The sequence below is a fragment of the Lepus europaeus genome, chromosome 11, assembly GCF_033115175.1.
Source record: "Lepus europaeus isolate LE1 chromosome 11, mLepTim1.pri, whole genome shotgun sequence".
NCBI lineage: Eukaryota > Metazoa > Chordata > Mammalia > Lagomorpha > Leporidae > Lepus > Lepus europaeus.
Genome location: NC_084837.1, coordinates 74280863 through 74299712, shown reverse-complemented (window position 1 = coordinate 74299712; position 18850 = coordinate 74280863). Strand labels below are relative to the sequence as shown.

Sequence of the window (18850 nt, the reverse complement as noted above, 5' to 3'; positions counted from 1 at the left end):
GCCAGGAGCCATGAACTCCATCCAGGTCTCCCACGAGAGTGACAGGAATCCAAGCACTTAGGCTCATCTACTGCACATTAACAGGAAGCTGGGCTGGATGTGGCCTTGAACCAGGCACTCTGACATGGGACACCAATGTCCCAGGCAGCAGCTTGTCTCCACACCACAGGCCCACCCTGTGTTGTAATACTTTGGTTTGGATGAGTGTGGAGCAGGACTGGCTGATGGGCTTGCGGCGCCGCTGCTTGCTCCTTCTGAGAAGTCGTAAAGGATGGAGATGATTCCACGGAAAAGCCAACCTAGTAGCTATGTGTTCCAAGGGAGAGAGAAAGGTTATCTTGGACATTTTTTTAAAAATTCTTTATTTCAGAGGCAGAGAGAGTTTCCATCCACTGGTTGCAATGGCAAGGGGACTGAAGCTGGGAGCCAGGAACTCAATTCAGAGCTCCAACGTGTGTGACAGAAACCTAACACTATGAGCCAGGTCTGCTGCCTCCCAGGGTCTGCATTGGCGGAAAGCTGGAGTCAGGAGCCAGAGCTGGGAATCAAGCACCCCAAGCACTCTGAGTTGGGATGCACACATCTTAACCACCAGACTAAAAGCCCATCCCACACTGGGATTTTTCTAACTGAGATAATGGTAGACTTTGGAGACCAGCTATGAATTCATTGACTTGGAGGGCCTCCAAATCCACAGGGATGCTAGAATACAGTCTTCCTATTAAAGAGAACTACAGGGAGAGAGAGAGCAAGTGATGTGTTCAAGTTCACACCACAGGTTATAAGTGGAGTAACATATAAGCCTGATGTAAATGCAGTGCTTATGCTGGTAAATTCAAGGTTTATACTTGCATCTTTTCTTTTTGAAAGGTAGAGTTACAAGGAGAGAGGGAGAAATAGAGAGAGGGAGAGAGAAATATCTTGAAATATCTTCCATCCGCTGTTTCATTCTTCTAATGGCTGCAACAGCCAGGGCTGAGCCAAGCCGAAGCCAGGAGCCAAGATCATCTTCTGGGCCTCCCATTTGGTTGCAGGGACCCAAGCACTTGGATCACCTTCCACTGATTTCCCAGGTGCATTAGCAGGGAGCTGGATGCTAAGTGGAGCAGCCAGGACCCATATGGCCATATGGGATGCCAGCACTGCAGGTTGGAGCTTAACCTGTTACACTACAGAGCCAGCTGCTATGCTTGTGTCTTGACTGAAAAAGAAAGGATCAGTAAGTTAATTTGCAAACATCTAGCATATTCCTTAAAGATCAGTAGTTTAATCACTTGAACATCTTATTTAATAATGTTCATTACACAGGATGTGAGTGAGATAAGAAAGCCATTGTCTTCCATTCTGCAACTAGGGGCACTAAGCTCAGGAAAGGCAAGGATGTCCTCAATTTTACCTGCCCATCTATCAGCAGCCACACAGCTGGGCTTGGGTTTGGGTTTTCAGAGTCCAACTCCATCTAAGAGGCTGTATTATAAATCCATTTGGTTTAATAAGTGTCTCATAGACCAGTATGTCTGTGTCTGTATATTCTCAGAAATAGTTACTGTGTAAAGTCCTCTGTGTCATGAAGTCAGCTTGACTGACAGCTGTTCCAAGAATTTTTTTTTTTGACAAGCAGAGTTAGACAGTGAGAGAGAGAGACAGAGAGAAAGGTCTTCCTTCCACTGGTTCACCCCCCAAATGGCTGCCACGGCCAGCGTGCTGTGCCGATCCAAAGCTAGGAGCCAGGTGCTTCCTCCTGGTCTCCCATGCAGGTGCAGGGCCCAAGGACCTGGGCCATCCTCCACTGCCTTCCCGGGCCACAGCAGAGAGCTGGACTGGAAGAGGAGCAACCGGGACAGAATCCGGCGCTCCGACCAGGACTAGAACCAGGGGTGCCGGTGCCGCAGGCGGAGGATTAGCCTAGTGAGCCTCGGCGCCAGCCCCAAGAATTTTAATATAATACTATGTTTTATCATGTGCATTCCAAGGCAGAGCTTCTTAAGTTTCAGGTAATCAAAGAGCAGCTTTTTAATGGTTTAATTCTAATTTCCATCTGTCCCAGACCAATAGTTCTGATAATACAATGAAAAATACATTACTAGAAAAGTAATCACACACTTTAATGTTGTAGCAGTGCCAAAATACCATAAACCTTTCTAACTGCTAAGACTCAAGTTTCAGATGGCAGATTTTCAGGGCTGGACACAGCCCAGCACACGTCTGGCAGGCATGGGTCCAAGGGAACGCTGTTCTAAGTAATGCCATTCTGGAGAGAAATTTCCTGAATAAAGAATTCCTCAATCAGATACATTTGTAAGACCCCATAAACTAGAAAGCATTGGTGCACATGAATATATTAAAGGCTCTGAGAATTCCTGAATTGAAGAAGTTTGTTGAGTCATTAATTAGTTCATCACTTCCCAAACTGACTTGCTCATAAAGTGCCTTTCAGTATCCCTACAGATTCGTATTTCTTGGTTGTGCCTTGCCAGCTGTAGGCAAAGCACGGCCCGGGTTGCCTGAAATAGCAGCCTCTGTCCTTTGCCCAAGTCCTCACGCCCCGTGTTTTGTTGTTTCCTTTACGTCTCTGATTCCTAAAGTGCACCTGGTCTGACTTTGCCCACTGTCCATGCTTCTGCTTCCTGCGTTGTTCTCACCGACAGAGACCAAGGTCAGCGATCTGTCTGAGACAGCCCCCACTGGGTCCTGCACGCGTATCTGCCTGCCGACTATGTGGAGGTGACTGCTGACAGATCTTCAGGGATCCAGCTTCAGGGCTGCCTTTCACAAACAATAGGAGTCTCTTTCCTGTTAATCCTGAGCTCTGATAAATCATCGCTATCTTTAATGGAAACTACACTGCCACACATTGCTCTTCTCTAAGCAGTAACTCCACTCCCTGACCCTCTCTACCTCGCGTGTGTGTGTGAAAGCTCGTGACGTCCAGTCGGTGGCTTCCTGCTTCGTGATGGGCAGTCTGCACCCTGAAGTAAATATATGGAAATTCCAAAGCGTTACTCTCATTCCTACTCTCAAAACGACTCTAACAGCTCTAGCCCTGTGAAAGCTTCTAGACGTAGGATCTTACTGCTGTGGATTACCCCTCCTGGCCTCCTCTGGCTGCCCAGGAACCCTCAATAAGCTTTGTAGTCTGTTTTCCCTCCTACTGATATCTCAGCAACTCCAACTACAGAAGTCCATCCAGAGTTCTCTCCAGATATATAACCTCATCCATGTATTCACAGACATCACCCCCTGATCCCAAGCTCCCCTTGCAGCCTGAGGTGTGTACCAAGTGCCCTGCAGATACAGACGGGCCAGCTGGGACCCCTGCCCTGAAGCAATCTCAGTTCTAGGCTTCTGACATTGTACTATCTGTGATGCTTGAGATAGTACAATGTCAGAGAGCTTGGGGCAGGAACTTCCAATCTGCATTTCTCCAAATGTTAATATTATATGAGACACAGCCTCAGAATCAGCCCTTAAGGCATTCAGATATGGCTAAAAAGCCAGTGAGAGTTTCTCAGGCATGGATAGCCAAGATACTATGGCAAAAAATGACCTAAATGAAAGATCTCTGTGAGTGAGATCCTGGTGGAAAGAAGGGGCCATCAAAGAAGGAGGTACCTTTCTCTAAAGGGAGGAGAGAACTCCCATTTTGATTATGGTCTTGCCTAAATAAGGTTGAAGTTTGTGAACTCAAGAGGCTTCCATAGCCTTGGCAGCTCATGACAAGAACCTCAGGTGATTACTGACGTCATAAGTAAGAGTGTCAATTGTTAAATCAACAACAGGAGTCACTGTGCACTTGCTTCACATGTAGGATCTCTGTCCTTAATGTGTTGTACTATGCGAATTAACAGTAAAACTAGTATTGAAACAGTACTTAATACTTCATGTGTCTGTGTGGGTGCAATCTGTTGAAATCTTTACTTAGTATATACTGCGTTGATCTTCTGTACATAAAGATAACTAAAAATGAATCTTAATGAAGAATGGGATGGGAGGGGAGTAGGAAATGGGATGGTTAGCGGGTGGGAGGGAGTTATGGGGGAAAAAACTGCTATAATCCCAAGTTGTACTTTTGAAATTTATATTTATTAAATAAAAGTTTTCTAAATAAAAAATAAAACATTTGCAACCTTTAAACAATATTATTTGAGACACTAATAGAGAGTCTCCACCAAAAGGTGTTGTGGGATTAAATAAATTCAGGAAAAAGAATTGCACGTACTAACACATGTTATTAATTTTAGGCTTCTCTAAATGCTGTTGACCTGCAAATCATCTTTTTGAAGAACCCGGTTTAAGACAGTGTCATTCCTCTGATATCGTTCGGGAAATGCTGGCTCAGGGGTAGCTTCAGCCCAGTCAGTCCTGCCCATGCCAAGGACCAGATTGAAAGTCATTAGATACACACCCTGGTTAGGTAGAAGACGGATATCTCTTCGTAATTTCCCTTAGCTCTGCCTTTTCAATGATAAATAAGTTGAGGATTCATCCAACATTCAAGTTATTTACTTTTCCATAGGTATATGTTCTGTGCAATTTATCATCTAGAGCTCTAATGACTTTCGAGTCTATATTTCTAGCCCAGATCTCTCCCTTGAGCTTCACACTCCATACATTCCGCTGTCTTCTGGACAATCACCTATTGGAGATCTTTAGCAGAATGTCCAGCAGGCACTCCCAGTGCATTTTGTCCCATGTGGAAGTGATTACAGCCTTCATCAAGCCCATTGCTCCATCTGCATCCCCTGATGGCCCTAGTGCTACCATCCAATCAAAAACTGGGAGCTGTTTCCACCTCCACCCTCCCCGTCAAGTTGTCAATAATTCCTCTTGATTCTACCTACTGAGAAGTTCTTCTCCATCCCCAGCTGCCTTGGTCTAATTTTGCATCCTCAATAGAGAGGTTTTCTAGCTGACTTCTGAGGTCAGGTTTTCTGGGATGCAGACCCTGATGTGGTGAGATTTGCCTGCAGGGAAGTTATTGGAGACTGCTAGAGCGAGTAACTCCTGTGGGGGATGGGGAATTAAGCTGAAGTGCCACGTTGGTGCAGGAGTAGCCTCATCCAGTCTTACAGGGTGTTCTGGAACTCCATGGCCCTTCAGACTTGTCCCAAGTCAATGGGGGTGGGCGGAGGGGAGCACTTAAACCAACACATTCCCTCTCTCATGACCCTCCATCCTCTCCCCTCCCTCCTCTCTCACCTTCCCCTGCATGTGGGCAGCCTCCCCACCTTCCCCACCACCACCACCAGGGCAGCACTCAGAAACCCCTCCTTCCCTATGGATAACTCGGATCTGATGTGTCTGCCGTAACAGCTCATCGCCCACAGCTTGCTTGGCCACCTGTACACTCTGCCAGGACTCATCAGTCCTTCCCCAGTGCTGCTCCGTCGGCAGGGAGCGATGCTCAGCGCCCTCACCAGCAAACCTGCACTTGTCCTTTCAGGCTCCTAGTGATCCCTTCCTTAACATCCTCAAGTGGAGGGTGTGTCCTGTGTGTTCCTTGTATACTCCTGCAGCTGTTTGCTTGTGTGTCCACAAACTGTCTTCCTTAAGAAGCAAAGCCCACATTACACTCATTTTTTAATGTGAATGTATGAATCAGTCAGTGACATCTATCAGTATTGCCCACGGGCCTACTCAAACTCCGTGGAGTTGATTTCAGCCTGGCCAGTGTTTTTCAGGAACTTCATTGAGTTGCCCAGTGAGGGCGGTCAGCCTGGGGAGAGAAGAACTTTATCACCTGGGACATATAGCTAGCTCAGTGCTCAGAGGAAACTGGACAATTAATAACATGCTTCCTGTTATGTTGATGCTGCCCCTTGTGGTGGGCAAGGGGCATTGCTGGTGAACTAAGCCTAAGTTACAAAAGGCAACTAAGGTTTGACTTGTCTGCAAATCTCTCTGGAGGACTGAGTTGCCCTCTTACATTTCCTAGTGGTTGGACCCGGGCTGGGGCAAGCTGAAACACCTGTAGAAGGGAATTTCCATGTCTCCTTTCACAATTCCTATCTTTTGTGCTTGCTTTATAATGTGCATAATAAAGCAGTCTGTGCCTGTCACTCATAAATAAGGGACTGCACACAAAACATTGTTTCACTGAGTATTACATTGTTCAAAAAAAGGTTGGCCCCTTTTGCTTTTCACTTGTAAAATTTCTTATTCGGTGAAGTATTAAGCCTTTTTACTGTAATGTGAATTTAAAATCTGTTATCTCAGAAACTAAAAGGTGGGGAGAAGGAAGGAGGGAGGGAGGAGGGAGGAAGAAAGGGGAGAGGGAGTATCGTTATGTTCTTAGAATTGTATCTACAAATCACATTGAATCTGCTAAAAACTAATGAAAAATCAGTTTTAATGAATTTGGAGACTCTGAGATTGGACTCCAAAGATTAGAAATGTCTTTAGGTTTTTACCAGTGAGCTCTTTGCCTGGACCATTTTTGACCTTATTTGTCCCAATGGACACCCAAGTTTTTAGGGGAACTCTGAACACCAGGATCTGGAGCAGTTGGGAGGCAGGCAGAGGAGAGCACAGCCCTAATCAGAGCTGGGGCCCCATCCGGGGAGGAGCTGAGGAGCCAGACTACACAGAGGCACTAGCGGAAGCGGGAGGCAGCCCCAGACAAGGTGGCCAACCGCAGGTCTAAGGCATGAAGGAGGAGAAGTTCTTGCCTCGCCCAGCAAACACCCCCACAGGCCAGAGCCTGGGGGGGGGGGGGGGCAGCGGAACCAGCATGCGCTTTCTCCTTGGGTTGTGTGGTTACTTGGGGATGGCTGAGATGAGGGAACAGGAGGGCCCTGTTAGTGATGCAGCCCTCAGTGCCCTTTGGTTGCTGAGCTGCCTTAGGCTGGGAAGAGGAGCCCAGGATCTAGGATGAGAGACCCTGATTGAGTGCCAGACCTGGGTGCCTGAGGGCTGCTGGGACACAGGGTTGGGAAATGGGCCTCTCTCTGGGAGACCAGGTGAGGGGACAGAGGGATTCCAAAAGCAGAACTTGCAAAGACAGCAGAAGAGGAGGCACAAAGACCCCCCCCCCCAGGGGGACCTGGCTAGCTTAACTGGTCCAGCTGTGATGCTGAGGAAGGAGGGTTCACACCTGCACAATTCCTGGTCCTACTGAAGAATCAGTGCCAGACTGTATGTGCCAGGGGTATGCAGGATGCTGCATACAGAGCTTTCCTCTATACAGAATTCCCTGGAAAACAAATGCAGTTCCTTTGTGTTGTGTTTTTATGCCCTCAATTAGGCTCTTAATGTCCCACCATGAGGAAACTGTAAATCTTTCTTGCTGCTGTCGATGCCTTGTGTCTGTGGAACACTTCAGTTAGCCTACACATGTGCTATTGCATACCACAGCCTTCTAGGATGAGCGTGCTGTTCTCTACCATTTTGAAGGTGGAGAAGTAAACGTTCAAAGTGATAGGTTCACTTAGCTGAAACTTCACATCCTAGAGCTGAGGAACCTTGGGCCCCACTGGAGTTGACAGCCTTGTCTAGAACCACAACAACCAAAACCAAGCAGAAACCGACACCTAGAGAACTGCTCCCGCACCCCGGTCCTCCACCCCTCTTTACGCTTCCCTTCCAAACCCCCACGGTGCTCAGTCAGAGGTCAGCCGGCAGAAGCAGGCGGGCCACCAGCTACAGCCCACGTGTGTTACCCACTCTGCCTTTCTGCTCTGGCTTCTCGCGGGCTATTTGTTCTAACATCTCCCGTGTCTCTTTGCAGCCTGCAAAAGGAAAGAGCAAGAACATGGGAAAGATAGAGGCAACACACCCAAAAAGCCCAGGTTGGTCTTCACAGATGTCCAGCGTCGAACTCTCCATGCAATATTCAAGGAAAATAAGCGTCCATCCAAAGAATTGCAAATCACCATTTCCCAGCAGCTGGGGTTGGAGCTGAGCACTGTCAGCAACTTCTTCATGAACGCAAGGAGGAGGAGTCTGGACAAGTGGCAGGACGAGGGCAGCTCCAATTCAGGCAACTCATCTTCTTCATCAAGCACTTGTACCAAAGCATGAAGGAAGAACCACAAACTAAAACCTCGGTGGAAAAGCTTTAAATACAAAAAGAAATTTAAAAAAAAAAAAAAAAAACAACAAACAACAAACAACAAACCCGGACCTCAAGATAGCAGGTTTATACTTAGAAATATTTGAAGAAGAAGAAAAAAAGTGTTATTTATAGTCCAAAGAAACCAAAGACTTAGCTCACCTGCATTCTGACTCTGTTCGGAGACACACACTTCGGCGGGGCGACAAGTTGGCAACAGGAATTCCGAGCGGGAAAACCCTGCGTCTCACACCTTCCGTCCGCGAACGTTCTCGCAGTGCTTGGCTGTTGCGTGGTTAGCAGCATAGTGATCTTGAGCCATTGAGTGGACATCTTCTAAGATCTGACTTTTCTCATCTGTCCCACTGCACCGGGAAGGTGTATGGTGTCTCAATACTGTGCGTGAGTACACGCACGTACACACGCACACACACACCACCACCACCACCACCACCACCACCACCACCACCAGTGGTTAGGGACTTAGGCAGGGCTGGTCTTCAGGAAGGGTTGTGCTCAGAAGTGCAACTAGCATGGTGTGAAGAGTTCATTGGATTAAGAGTGTGATTTCGCCTGTCTAGCCTAGCAAATGTTTGAACCTGCCGGGCCACAACCTAAATGCAGATTCAAACCCAGCAAAGCAAATTTGAATGACACCTAAACCAGTGCATTCTCTTTGTTTGTTAAGGAATGTTCAGATATTTTTTAAGAGATGAAGCAAGAGTCCATCCATTAAAAAAAATAAATAAATAAATCACCTAGGTACCAAAGAACACACTTAATATTATAGTGCAGGTATTTTATTGCAATGATTTTAATAACCAAAGCTATTTTTACACAAGATGCTATGTAAAGTTATACTATACATATGAACTGATCTAGCTGTAATACACATGCCACATAGAATCATGACTATTATTTATGACTCTTGAAGCATTTGAAATATGAGTTTTCAGAACTGGCAAGAAAGAATGTAGCTTCAGGGAAGCAATTAATATCATGGCAAAGAGGTTGGTGTAGTGACTATGTGCATCCAGATGGCACATTCCTTTCCAGGACCCATAAATGTCACTTAAGCAGAGAGAGAGCCAGGATCCCACAGTCTGTTCATACAGCTAAGCAAATCTGCAGATCCTTCTAAGGTAGGAGCTCATCCATGCCACAGAAAATTAAGTTTCAAATACAGCAAGTAACTAAATGAGAAAATTTGTGCAAAGTAATGCTTTGTATTTAAACACTATCAAAGAAAGAAGTCTATACCTGGGTTAATTTGACTTAAATTTGCTTTGTGCATTTAGTACCAAATGCCTTCATAAAAAAATGTTTTACATACACAAATAAGGTGAATAGACCATTATTATGAAAATGAATGATTCAGTATTTGTAACCACCCTAAAAAGTAATCAGACTGATTATACTGCCAATCCTAGACATTTTATGACTTGGACATCAACGAAAGAGTAGGTGCACCTGAGCCATGGTGGCATTGATGGAACTGCATAGAAAAAGCCAGAGTTCTAGTAGAAGACAAGACTTTTGGTTCTGCAAGTGTGAAGCTGTTTATTTCACCAAGCATAACCTCCAAAGCATACTACATTCTTTCTTGCTAACACATAAAGCTGGAAATTTTATAACATAGATTCCTCTCTCTAACAGGGACAAATAAAAACTAGACCTGAGCTTGCAAATACAAAATTTTGAATTTCTATTTTTCCTAATCACTTAAGCGGGACTGTAGAAATCAAGGCAAAAAAATCCAAAAAGATAACAAAATTGTACTAATGGTACCCCAAGGAATCTCTTGATTCCCCAAAACGTTCTCTATGATTTCAACTGGATTATGACTTACATGTGGATACCTGTTGTACTTTTTGTTAATGCATTGGATACTCTGTTAATTGCCGTACCTAACTAGAAACAGGAAGTCAAATATTATCCTAGCAATAAGTTGGTTATTGAGATTCATTAAAATGCCAAAGGAAAAAATTAAATCATCTTAATACAAGATGTAGCTCCTTAAGATCTAATCTCACCATCTTGTCAGGTCTGAAATAGGTAAGAGCCTAAAGAGATGAAGCTAAACCAGCAAGCCATGTCTGTGTCTCCTTCAGGTCTGTGAGGAAAGGAAGCCAACACTGAATTCTCCACTGATGAAATACTACATTTGCCTCGACATATTTTGTCTTAGTATGTTTTTACTCCACCAAAAATTCCAGCTTACAAGTTTCCCTTCTAAGTATGGCACAAGTATAGTTCAACTCTTAAAAGAGACCATTTAACTGACCACGCTTCATGAGATTTGCTAAAAATCTTGTCAATAACATAAATAAAAAGGAAAAAGACTCATTAATTTTTTTTCTCTCCAGAAATGGAGGGAATTGGGGGTACAGCTATATAATGAATTTATAATTTAGGAGGGAGGAAAGCCTTAGGTATTTAAAATGTGAGAATTTAAAATGCAGGGAATTCAAGCTGTATCTACACACAATCTTAACAAATTCAGTACTCCAGAAAAACAAAAGTTGAATTCAAACAATCATATTTTTTGCTTTGTTTTTATTATACTACCCCCCAAATTATTCCAACTACATTTTACATTTTCAATCTAGTTTGATACTGTGTGGGCACGGTCTCAAAAAATACTGCTACATTTCTGATATCCCATCTGACTGATTTTATCAAAAAAGAACCAGTTATCCTATTTGCTAACACCAAAGATGATTTTCATACCAGCATTGAATTTGCACCCATTATGCAATTTCAGGGCCTAGAGATATATTTTCTCATAAACAGATGCACAAAGCAGAGCCTGAAAAGCAATTTTTTTAACTTGACTCTTTAAGCATACTCACAACCTTTGCTTTTTGGAACTCATAATAGATAAACGCCGCTTCTCACAAGCAATACACCTGTCACACCAGGTACAACACACTCTCCCTGACTTCAGAGATGGCACGTAGGAAAATGCACTTCCACTCCTCCTAACGCTGCGTGGATCAGTGGCTCCTGTTCCTGAACCTACCACACAGAGCAGACCTCAGGCCACCGATTCACCTTCCATTTCTCAATCCTCCGGCAAAATTCCCCTAAAAAAGCCATCTCACTCTTTTATTGGTATGTTCTGTTTATTCCCAAACTGCGCTTCAAATAACACACACACACACTCACACACAAGCTTGTCTGTTTGGGGCCATGAACCATTCAAGCCCGCTCAGGGTTGTCAGCTTTGCCACCAGAGGGCTCAGAACTGTTGTGGAGCTTGCACAGCCGCAGAGCCCAGCCTCTAGGCAGCGTTCACAAGCTTTGGCTGTCAGGGACTGAGCATCCATCCCAGTCCCTGGATGCAGTTGCAAGAGGTCCCCAAAACCAAAGAAAATGTGGGGGGAAATCCGGAAGTTCTAACTGAACTTGTCACTCATCATGCTCTCCCTTCCCCTCCCTCCAAAACAAAGCATAATTTTCCAGGCAAATATGAAAGCACTATGCTACTTTTGGACGCATTCCACTCCCATCTCTCCCACAGGAAAAAGACCCGTCTTGGCAGGTTAAATGCAAACTTTGCTATACCAAAGAGTCCTCCGGACATTGTCACATGAGCTATACAAAGGCATTTTCCCTAAGAAAGGGCCTCCCTTCTTTGTACAGAAAGGATGAAAACTATGCATTTAGCAAACAAAGAGAAAGCACTTCTCCCTTTTCTATCTAGCTGTTTAGGGTGCATTCAAACCCCAGAGGCTGTTTTGAGATGTGTTTGCCTTCTGGGTGATTACTGTGGTGTGGTTAGCTTTCCAGTACATTTGGAAACTATTTCTGAAATAGTAAGGACAAAGAAGCAGAAGGTAAGAAATAGCTACTTCCACGTGTAAAAAAAAAAAGAAAAAAAGAAAAAAAAAAAAAAGAAGTGTAAAGATCTACTATTTATAGTGTGAACCAAAGACGCTACCTCACTCGATTTCCATTGGTGATTTTAATCACATTGATGATACCAAAGAATACCAAAGACATTTTCGTGCACGGCCACGGTCTGCAGAGGGAACCCCGCCCCTTCCTTGCCCCCACCTCCTCTCCCCTCCTCACTCTTCACTCAGTGTGTAAACTTGTCTTCATTCTTAATAACGATACGATAATGATAACAACATCCTTAGGAAATACTACTCTGACTACTGCTAGTTCTTCTTGTGAATCTCTAGGCGAACATGTTGCGAACTTCGTAAACTCCTAGGACGAGTGCCTTGCTTGAACCAAAGTGTTAAACCGCTGTTAACCTCTCTCACCTTATACTCTTTGAATACCTCAGCCTCTTAGAAAGGCCACTAATGAAAAAAAAAAAAAAAAAGGAATAATTATTCACCGTGGTGCTTTTCCCGTGCAACCATGCAATGAAACTTTCTTTGATACCAAAGGATGACTTTTTTCCCCCAATTTCTTGCTGATAAACCAAAGCTCCTCCTCCTTGTTCCCTCTCGAGTCCCTCCCACCCCTTCACTGGGTCCCTTGGCCAGGCAAGCCGTGCACCTTTTACCAATTCCTCCAAATACCTCATAGTAATAAAGTTTTAGGGTTATGTTGTATAGAGAGTCTATGTGATAAGGCAGAACTTACTAGTTTGATAATTGTTAAGGTTACTTTTAAAAAAAAACTTTATAATTCTTATTTATTTTGTAGTTTGTATGTCTGGGATGGTCCCCACTCCCTTCCCTCCTTGGTTTGGGGTTTATTTTCTTGGCGGAACTGCTCTGTTGCTCAAGGAAGACTTAATTTCTGGAAATGTTCCCCAGATGGGTTAAGGGTTGTTGTAAAAAAAAAATGCAAGAATGGAATAAGAAATGATTTTCATTTTAACGATTACTTATGAAGTTTTTGTGTTTCGTAGAAAAATTTGTTTCCACAGGGTAAAAAAAAAAAATATATATATATATATATAATCTCTTTTTTGTGAAACTGGTTCCTATTTTTCTCTATAATGTGCTGTGATTTTTAATTTAATTGCATTTTATATGAGCTTATTTAATCACTGTTTTAATTTATGACCGTGTAGTTTTTAAAGTGTATATAGTAGAATTGAAATGGTCAAAGCTTTATGTTACAATCTTTTGGTTCTTGATGCTAAGATAAGCTGAAGGCAAGAGTTCTCTTAACCGCAGGGTGTATATCCTTAGCTTTTTCTTAGCCGGCACTTCAATGTGTGCTGTGAACACTGCCAGGTCCCCCTCAGAGCTTGTACATGCCAAAATGAGTGTTTCAAGGTAGTCCTTTTTGTCTTTTAGAAAGAAGGCAGGCAGGCATTATTCATGTTCTTCCTTTAATTTATTAATTTTTTAAGAAAAGATTACTTTGCAGGTAAGACCTGATATTCCAAAGAATTTAATAAGACCTTTTTAATGGTTCAAAGCACCGGCATTGGTGAGATACTTTGCTTTTTGTTTGTTTTTTGTTTTTTACCATTCACACGGGTATGAGAAGTCAAGAGCAGTAGAAACTGAAAAAGACAAGCTAACTTGAATTTGGAAATCCTCTTCCCAAGTTTCTCAATTGCTTCAAAGTGGGGGGCAGGGCCTGAAGACAAACAATTAGGCAAAGCTGGTGCAATGGCTTTCTGTGCTTAAGAGAAAGTCAAGGGTGGCCGGGCCGTGGACTCGACGCCTGCTCACCTGGCCAGCCCACAGAAGAAGCAAAACTCGATTGCTTGGGTTCAGTTATCAATCAAATATAAGGAAAACTGTTCCAAAGTCATGTATTCTCCTCCCATCTATTTATTAGAATCTGGTACCCACAGTTGACAGTTCCCTTCCCCTCCTGACACACCCCCACCAGAAGGGGAAGAATTACCCTCAAGTGTGAGGGTCTCCAGCATGAATGTACCCCAGACCTATCTCTGGGTCCCATCCCTCTCCTCATCTTTTGTTTCCCACACTAGAGATGCCCCTGCCCAGGCCCCCTGCTTGAGGCTGTACAGGCACTTAGCTCCACTGCAGATGGTTAGCACACACTCGAAACTCTATAGACTGTGGCATCCTCACACGAGCCAGGGCCACTATTTTGATTTCTTTTGCTGAAATGAATTGTTTCAACTACATGTCAGAAATTCATCAATGTAAATATTTTCCCTCTCAATACAAGAATTTTACCTGGTTTTCCTTTTGCAGGGGTGTGTGGGGTGGGGAAGCATTAGAGGGGCTTAGATTTTGGGTCAAATGTTACATTTTCTTAGGAACATTTTTATACTCATTATGTACTTCAGTAGGGCGATAAACATGCTCTGAGCTGCAGGATTCTTCAGTGCTCTGTTGGTAGGCATTGATGACTTTTTTTCATGCAAATGCTGGGCAGTGAATTACAGAAAACCCAGGAAAATCGTTAAGGAGGGGTGCTTTCACCATCAGCAGAGTTGCATTCACAAGGTCACCTTTTCTGTTTCTGTTGATTTTTTGTGGTATGTTCTGCATTATTACATGATCATTGTAGGCTCATTTTAGATCTGCTGTCTTGACCAAATGCTCAGTCTTTTTTAAAAAAAATAAACTTTAAAACATTATCTTTCACTTGCTTCCGTAGTTGTCTTCATATCTCCCTGTGTTTATGGTCCTGTCTGAATCAGCCCGTCTGTCATTCACTTAGACCTGTCTCTTCGCCCTTTTTTTGTTTTCAGTATAACTTTGGGTCTTAGCTGTTGTGCGAGTGTGACTCGGCTTCCCTGTTCAAGTTAGCTTGATGGTTTATTATGTAAGGAGGGTGCCTAAGACAATCATCAGGTAAAAAAAAAAAAAAAAAAAAAAAAAAATTAAAAAAAGACCAGTAGAGTAGAAAATCTTCCAAGAGCAGAGGGAGTTCTTCCTTAACAATGAAAAACAAACAAAAGGTAAATAAATAATGAAATAATTCATTTAAAACCTAACCATGAGGGGCTTAGATTTTTGATAAAAGACAAATGTTGCTGTCATTTTTTTTGCCAATTAGAAAACAGTGGTAGTTTCTATGTTGCATCCACATTTCTGACTAAATGATTATTGTACCCAGTTAAGGTTGTTTGCTAATATTTTGTCTCTCTCTTTCTCTCTGTCCAATGCTTCTTCTGTATTTTTGTGTGTAGCAACAAATAGTGTAATGCATTAGGCATTATTCGGGTTTGTTTATGAGTATCTCCTGTACTGCATTAAGGTTTCCTTCATTTCTTTTAAGCTTCGCTACTGTTCTCACTTTATGCCGTGCAATATCATCTGCTGTGTTTGCTAAGCAAAAAAGAAAAAAAGAAAAAAAAGCAAGTGATGATGCCATCATGCTTTTCAGTGTTAAAATGTTTCAGCATTTATGTAGTCACCAAAATGTAGTAAATAAAATGTTGGATTTTCCAGCACTTTACATTTAGACAATTCTTGCCTTCTTTTGTTTTTATTCTACCTGAACTGCTAAGCTAGTGGCCTGTAGATTTCCATGGGATGGAGGTGAAGTGGAGAGTGAAAGCCAGTGCCCTGCTGAAGTAAAGACTAACTCACGACAGCAGGGAGGAGGTGTCTGCTGGAGGAGAGCTAGAATGTCTTCACGTGGAAGTGGGGCAATGCGGTTCTAGAGCTTGGCCGGCTATACTAACCTGATCAACTGTCAGAAGAAACCAAAATTTCTAGAGAGGGTTGCTCTTTTTTTCTTTTTTTTTTTTAATAGTAGAAAGCTTTTATTTAATAAATATAAATTTCATAGGTACAACTTTTGGAATACAGCAGTTCTTCTCCCATACCCACCCTCCCAACCCCAAACCGTCCCATCTCCTACTCCATCTCCCATCCTATTCTTCATTAAGATTCATTTTTAATTATCTCTATATACAGAAGATCAACTCTATACTTAGTAAAGATTTCAACAGTTTGCACCCTCACAGATACAAAGTATAAAGTATGGTTTGAAAACTAATTTTACTGTTAATTCTCATGGTACAACTCATTAAGGACAGAGGTCCAGCATGGGGAGCAAACGCACACTGACTCCTCTTGTTGGTTTAACAACTGACCCTCTTGTTTTTGATGTCAGTGATCACCCAAGGCTCTTGTCATGAGCTGCCAAGGCTATGGAAGCCTCTTGAGTCCACAGACTCCGTCAGTATTTAGACAGGGCCATATGCAAAGTGGAAGTTCTCTCCTCCCTTCAGAGAAAAGCATATGAGAGGATGGCTCTTAAAAGTCCCCTCCAGTGAAACCATTTGCATGGTGTGCACAGGTGTGTGAGCACACGTGTACGTTTGTCAGGGGCTGGAGCTGGGCTGGGATGCATGTGGTCTCCTACTGAGCAGGATGCAGCAAAGGACCAGGAGGCCTGGCCTAGGGAAAGGAGACAGTGGGTTTGGATGTCTCGATGCACTGACCACTAGTTGTGTGACCCTGGGCAAATTACTTCCTTTCCCCAACTCTCAGTCACCCATGTTACAGGGTCGTTGTGAAGATTGGACACTAGACATAGGTGAAGTTTAGCACAGTGTCTGGCATAGCCAGGATTGCTTGGATAATCTTAGGTGTTTTTATCTTAAGTATCTTAAAATGCTGATTGTTTTTTTTTTTTTTTCAATTAAAAAACAAAATCCTCATTTGTAAGTCGGGTCTTTCACTGTTGAAGTAGAAGAGTGATTGCATTATAAGCACCCCCCCACTCCCCACCCTCACTCCCCACCCCCTCACCCCGTAGCAGGAGGAAAGCAGAGAGAGGAGCAAACAGGAGCAGGCTCTCCCTCTTGGGGGGGGGGGGGGGCGGTGCGGAGAGGGGCTGCCGGCCCTGAGCAGGTCCCCAGTGGGCTGACCAGTGCCAGAAAGGAGAAGCCAGTCTGTGTGGAGGAAGGCTTTGCAGGGTGAATTGACTCTGAACCTTACAAAGGAAGAAGAGAGCCCTGGACTGAAGGCTTCAGCTGTTAGCAAGCCACTATCAGCAGCACTGAATCAGCTTCGATTCCTTTCAAAGCAGGTTTTCCCGCTTCTTGGATCTGGATGGGTTCACACTTAGAAACTTCCAGGGTTTACATGCGAAGAACTTGCTGCGCTTGGTCCCTGTGCCGGTGGGTGTGAAGGTGACCAGAGATTCACTTGTTCTCTTTGGTCTCGTTTAAAGCTTCACACCCGTCTCCAGCCGTTCCGTGGTGTCACAGGAGGGGCCCATGGCCAGGCCACCCACCTGCCTCCTCTTGAGCTTCCAGCAGCCTGCTGGGGTCAGGACCGCGCAGCGTTTAAGCGCCAGTTCCTTGTTGGTTTTGCTTTTGGCTTCATTTCTAAGGATTTTGGGGGTTTTTCTGGGGGGTGGGGAATGTGAGGTCTTGAAAGCCATCATTCCAGAACAGAAGGCATTTCCAACGTAGGATGTGCAAGTTTTCTCAACCAGCAGTCTGAGCAAACGGCTGAACTCACACCTGGCAATAGGCGGCGGGAAACAGCCAGGGGCAGAATCTCCGCCTCCCGTGTCTCCATCAGCAAACCTTGCCTGCTCCCGCCTGGCTTGCAGTTGTTCTCGCGCCCGCATTTGGTGGTGGACGAGGACAGACAGCCTCCTCTGAATTCCGCTGAGGTCTTTCTCTCCAGACAGATGACTCAGGGAGACAAGAGGAGCCTGAATTCCTACCGCGTGCGATGGTGGTTACGCAGGAGGCTCTGGACCGAGCCAGTAGATTCTTGGGGCAGGTGGGTGAGCCTGGTGGTGAAGGGCCCTGGCTTGTGACCTTGAGCAAATCCCTTCATCTGGCTCGGCTGAGTTTCCTCCTCTGTAACACAGCATTTGGCTCACTGGTAAATCACCACTTGGGACACCAACATCCCAAACTGGAGCGCCTGGTTTGAGTGTCGGCTTCTCTGCTTCGGATCCAACCCCTGGCTAATGCACTTCGTGGGAGACTTGATGGTTCAAGTACTTGGGTCTCTGTCACCTGGAAGTCTGAGTGAAGTTCAAGGTTCCTGGCCCAGCCCTGGCTGTTGTGGGAATCTGAGGAGTGAACCAGTGGATGGAAGATCTCTGTTTGTCTCTTGGTCTATCTGTCTCTCAAGTAAACTTAATATAAACAAGTGAAGATTTTAAAGGACATAATACATGTTTTTGTTTCACAAAATAGCTGTGATATATAGTATGTGGTGCTTTGCAGAGAATCAGCACATAACAAATAGCTGTTATGACTGATTGATTGATGCATAGGCATGGAGTACCAAAGCAAATTTAGTCCTGTGAGTCACTTTCCTATATTGCTACTCAACGTGTAATGCCGTGAAGAGCATCATCAGCAGTGCAGAATATTCGAGATGCAGAATATCGGGCCCCAGCCCAGCTCCCCTGATCCAGAATCTGCACTTTAACAAGATGCTCAGGGAACTCACGCAAGGTCAATTCCTGCAAGCCCAAGCCAGTGCCATCAGAAAGGTGACCTGGAAATGTGCCTGAATGCCAGGTGCCCCCATAGGCTCGCTGCGTCAGAAGCAGCTGCAGGTCCTGAGTGAGCCAGTCTGGAACGGTGACTGTGGATCTGCATCCTGTGATTCTGACGGCCAGCATTCGAGATCCAGGAGGGAGGCTAGTTCCAGGAGCTGGGGGGACAGGGGGGAACAGTCGGTGTGAAATCCGGTCCGGTTTCGCCTTCCCTCACTTTACAGCGTCGTCAGCCTTCCCAGTCAAGGTCTTGCCCTGCCCCAAGGCCCACAGCCCTCCCTGGAACTTAGTGTAAAACCCATATTCTTGACATTCAGGTCGCTTACTGTGGCTGACAAGCAGGGTGACTCAAATTTCCCCTCTGCACCACCAAGCAGTGGACCAAGAAATGCGCTCACGGAAGGCGCTGTGTGGGCC

At 44.5% G+C, this 18850-nt stretch overlaps 1 protein-coding gene across 1 annotated transcript in view; it reads left to right on the top strand.

The window, feature by feature from the left end:
- The window catches only part of ONECUT1 (one cut homeobox 1), a 44183-nt gene extending 29598 nt beyond the window's left edge, over nt 1-14585 (top strand). The window contains exon 2 of the mRNA XM_062205950.1: nt 7727-14585. Coding sequence (XP_062061934.1) covers nt 7727-8019 — 293 coding nt within the window. The 3' untranslated portion in view covers nt 8020-14585. The remainder of the gene's footprint in view (nt 1-7726) is intronic.
- The last annotated feature ends 4265 nt before the right edge of the window (nt 14586-18850 follow it).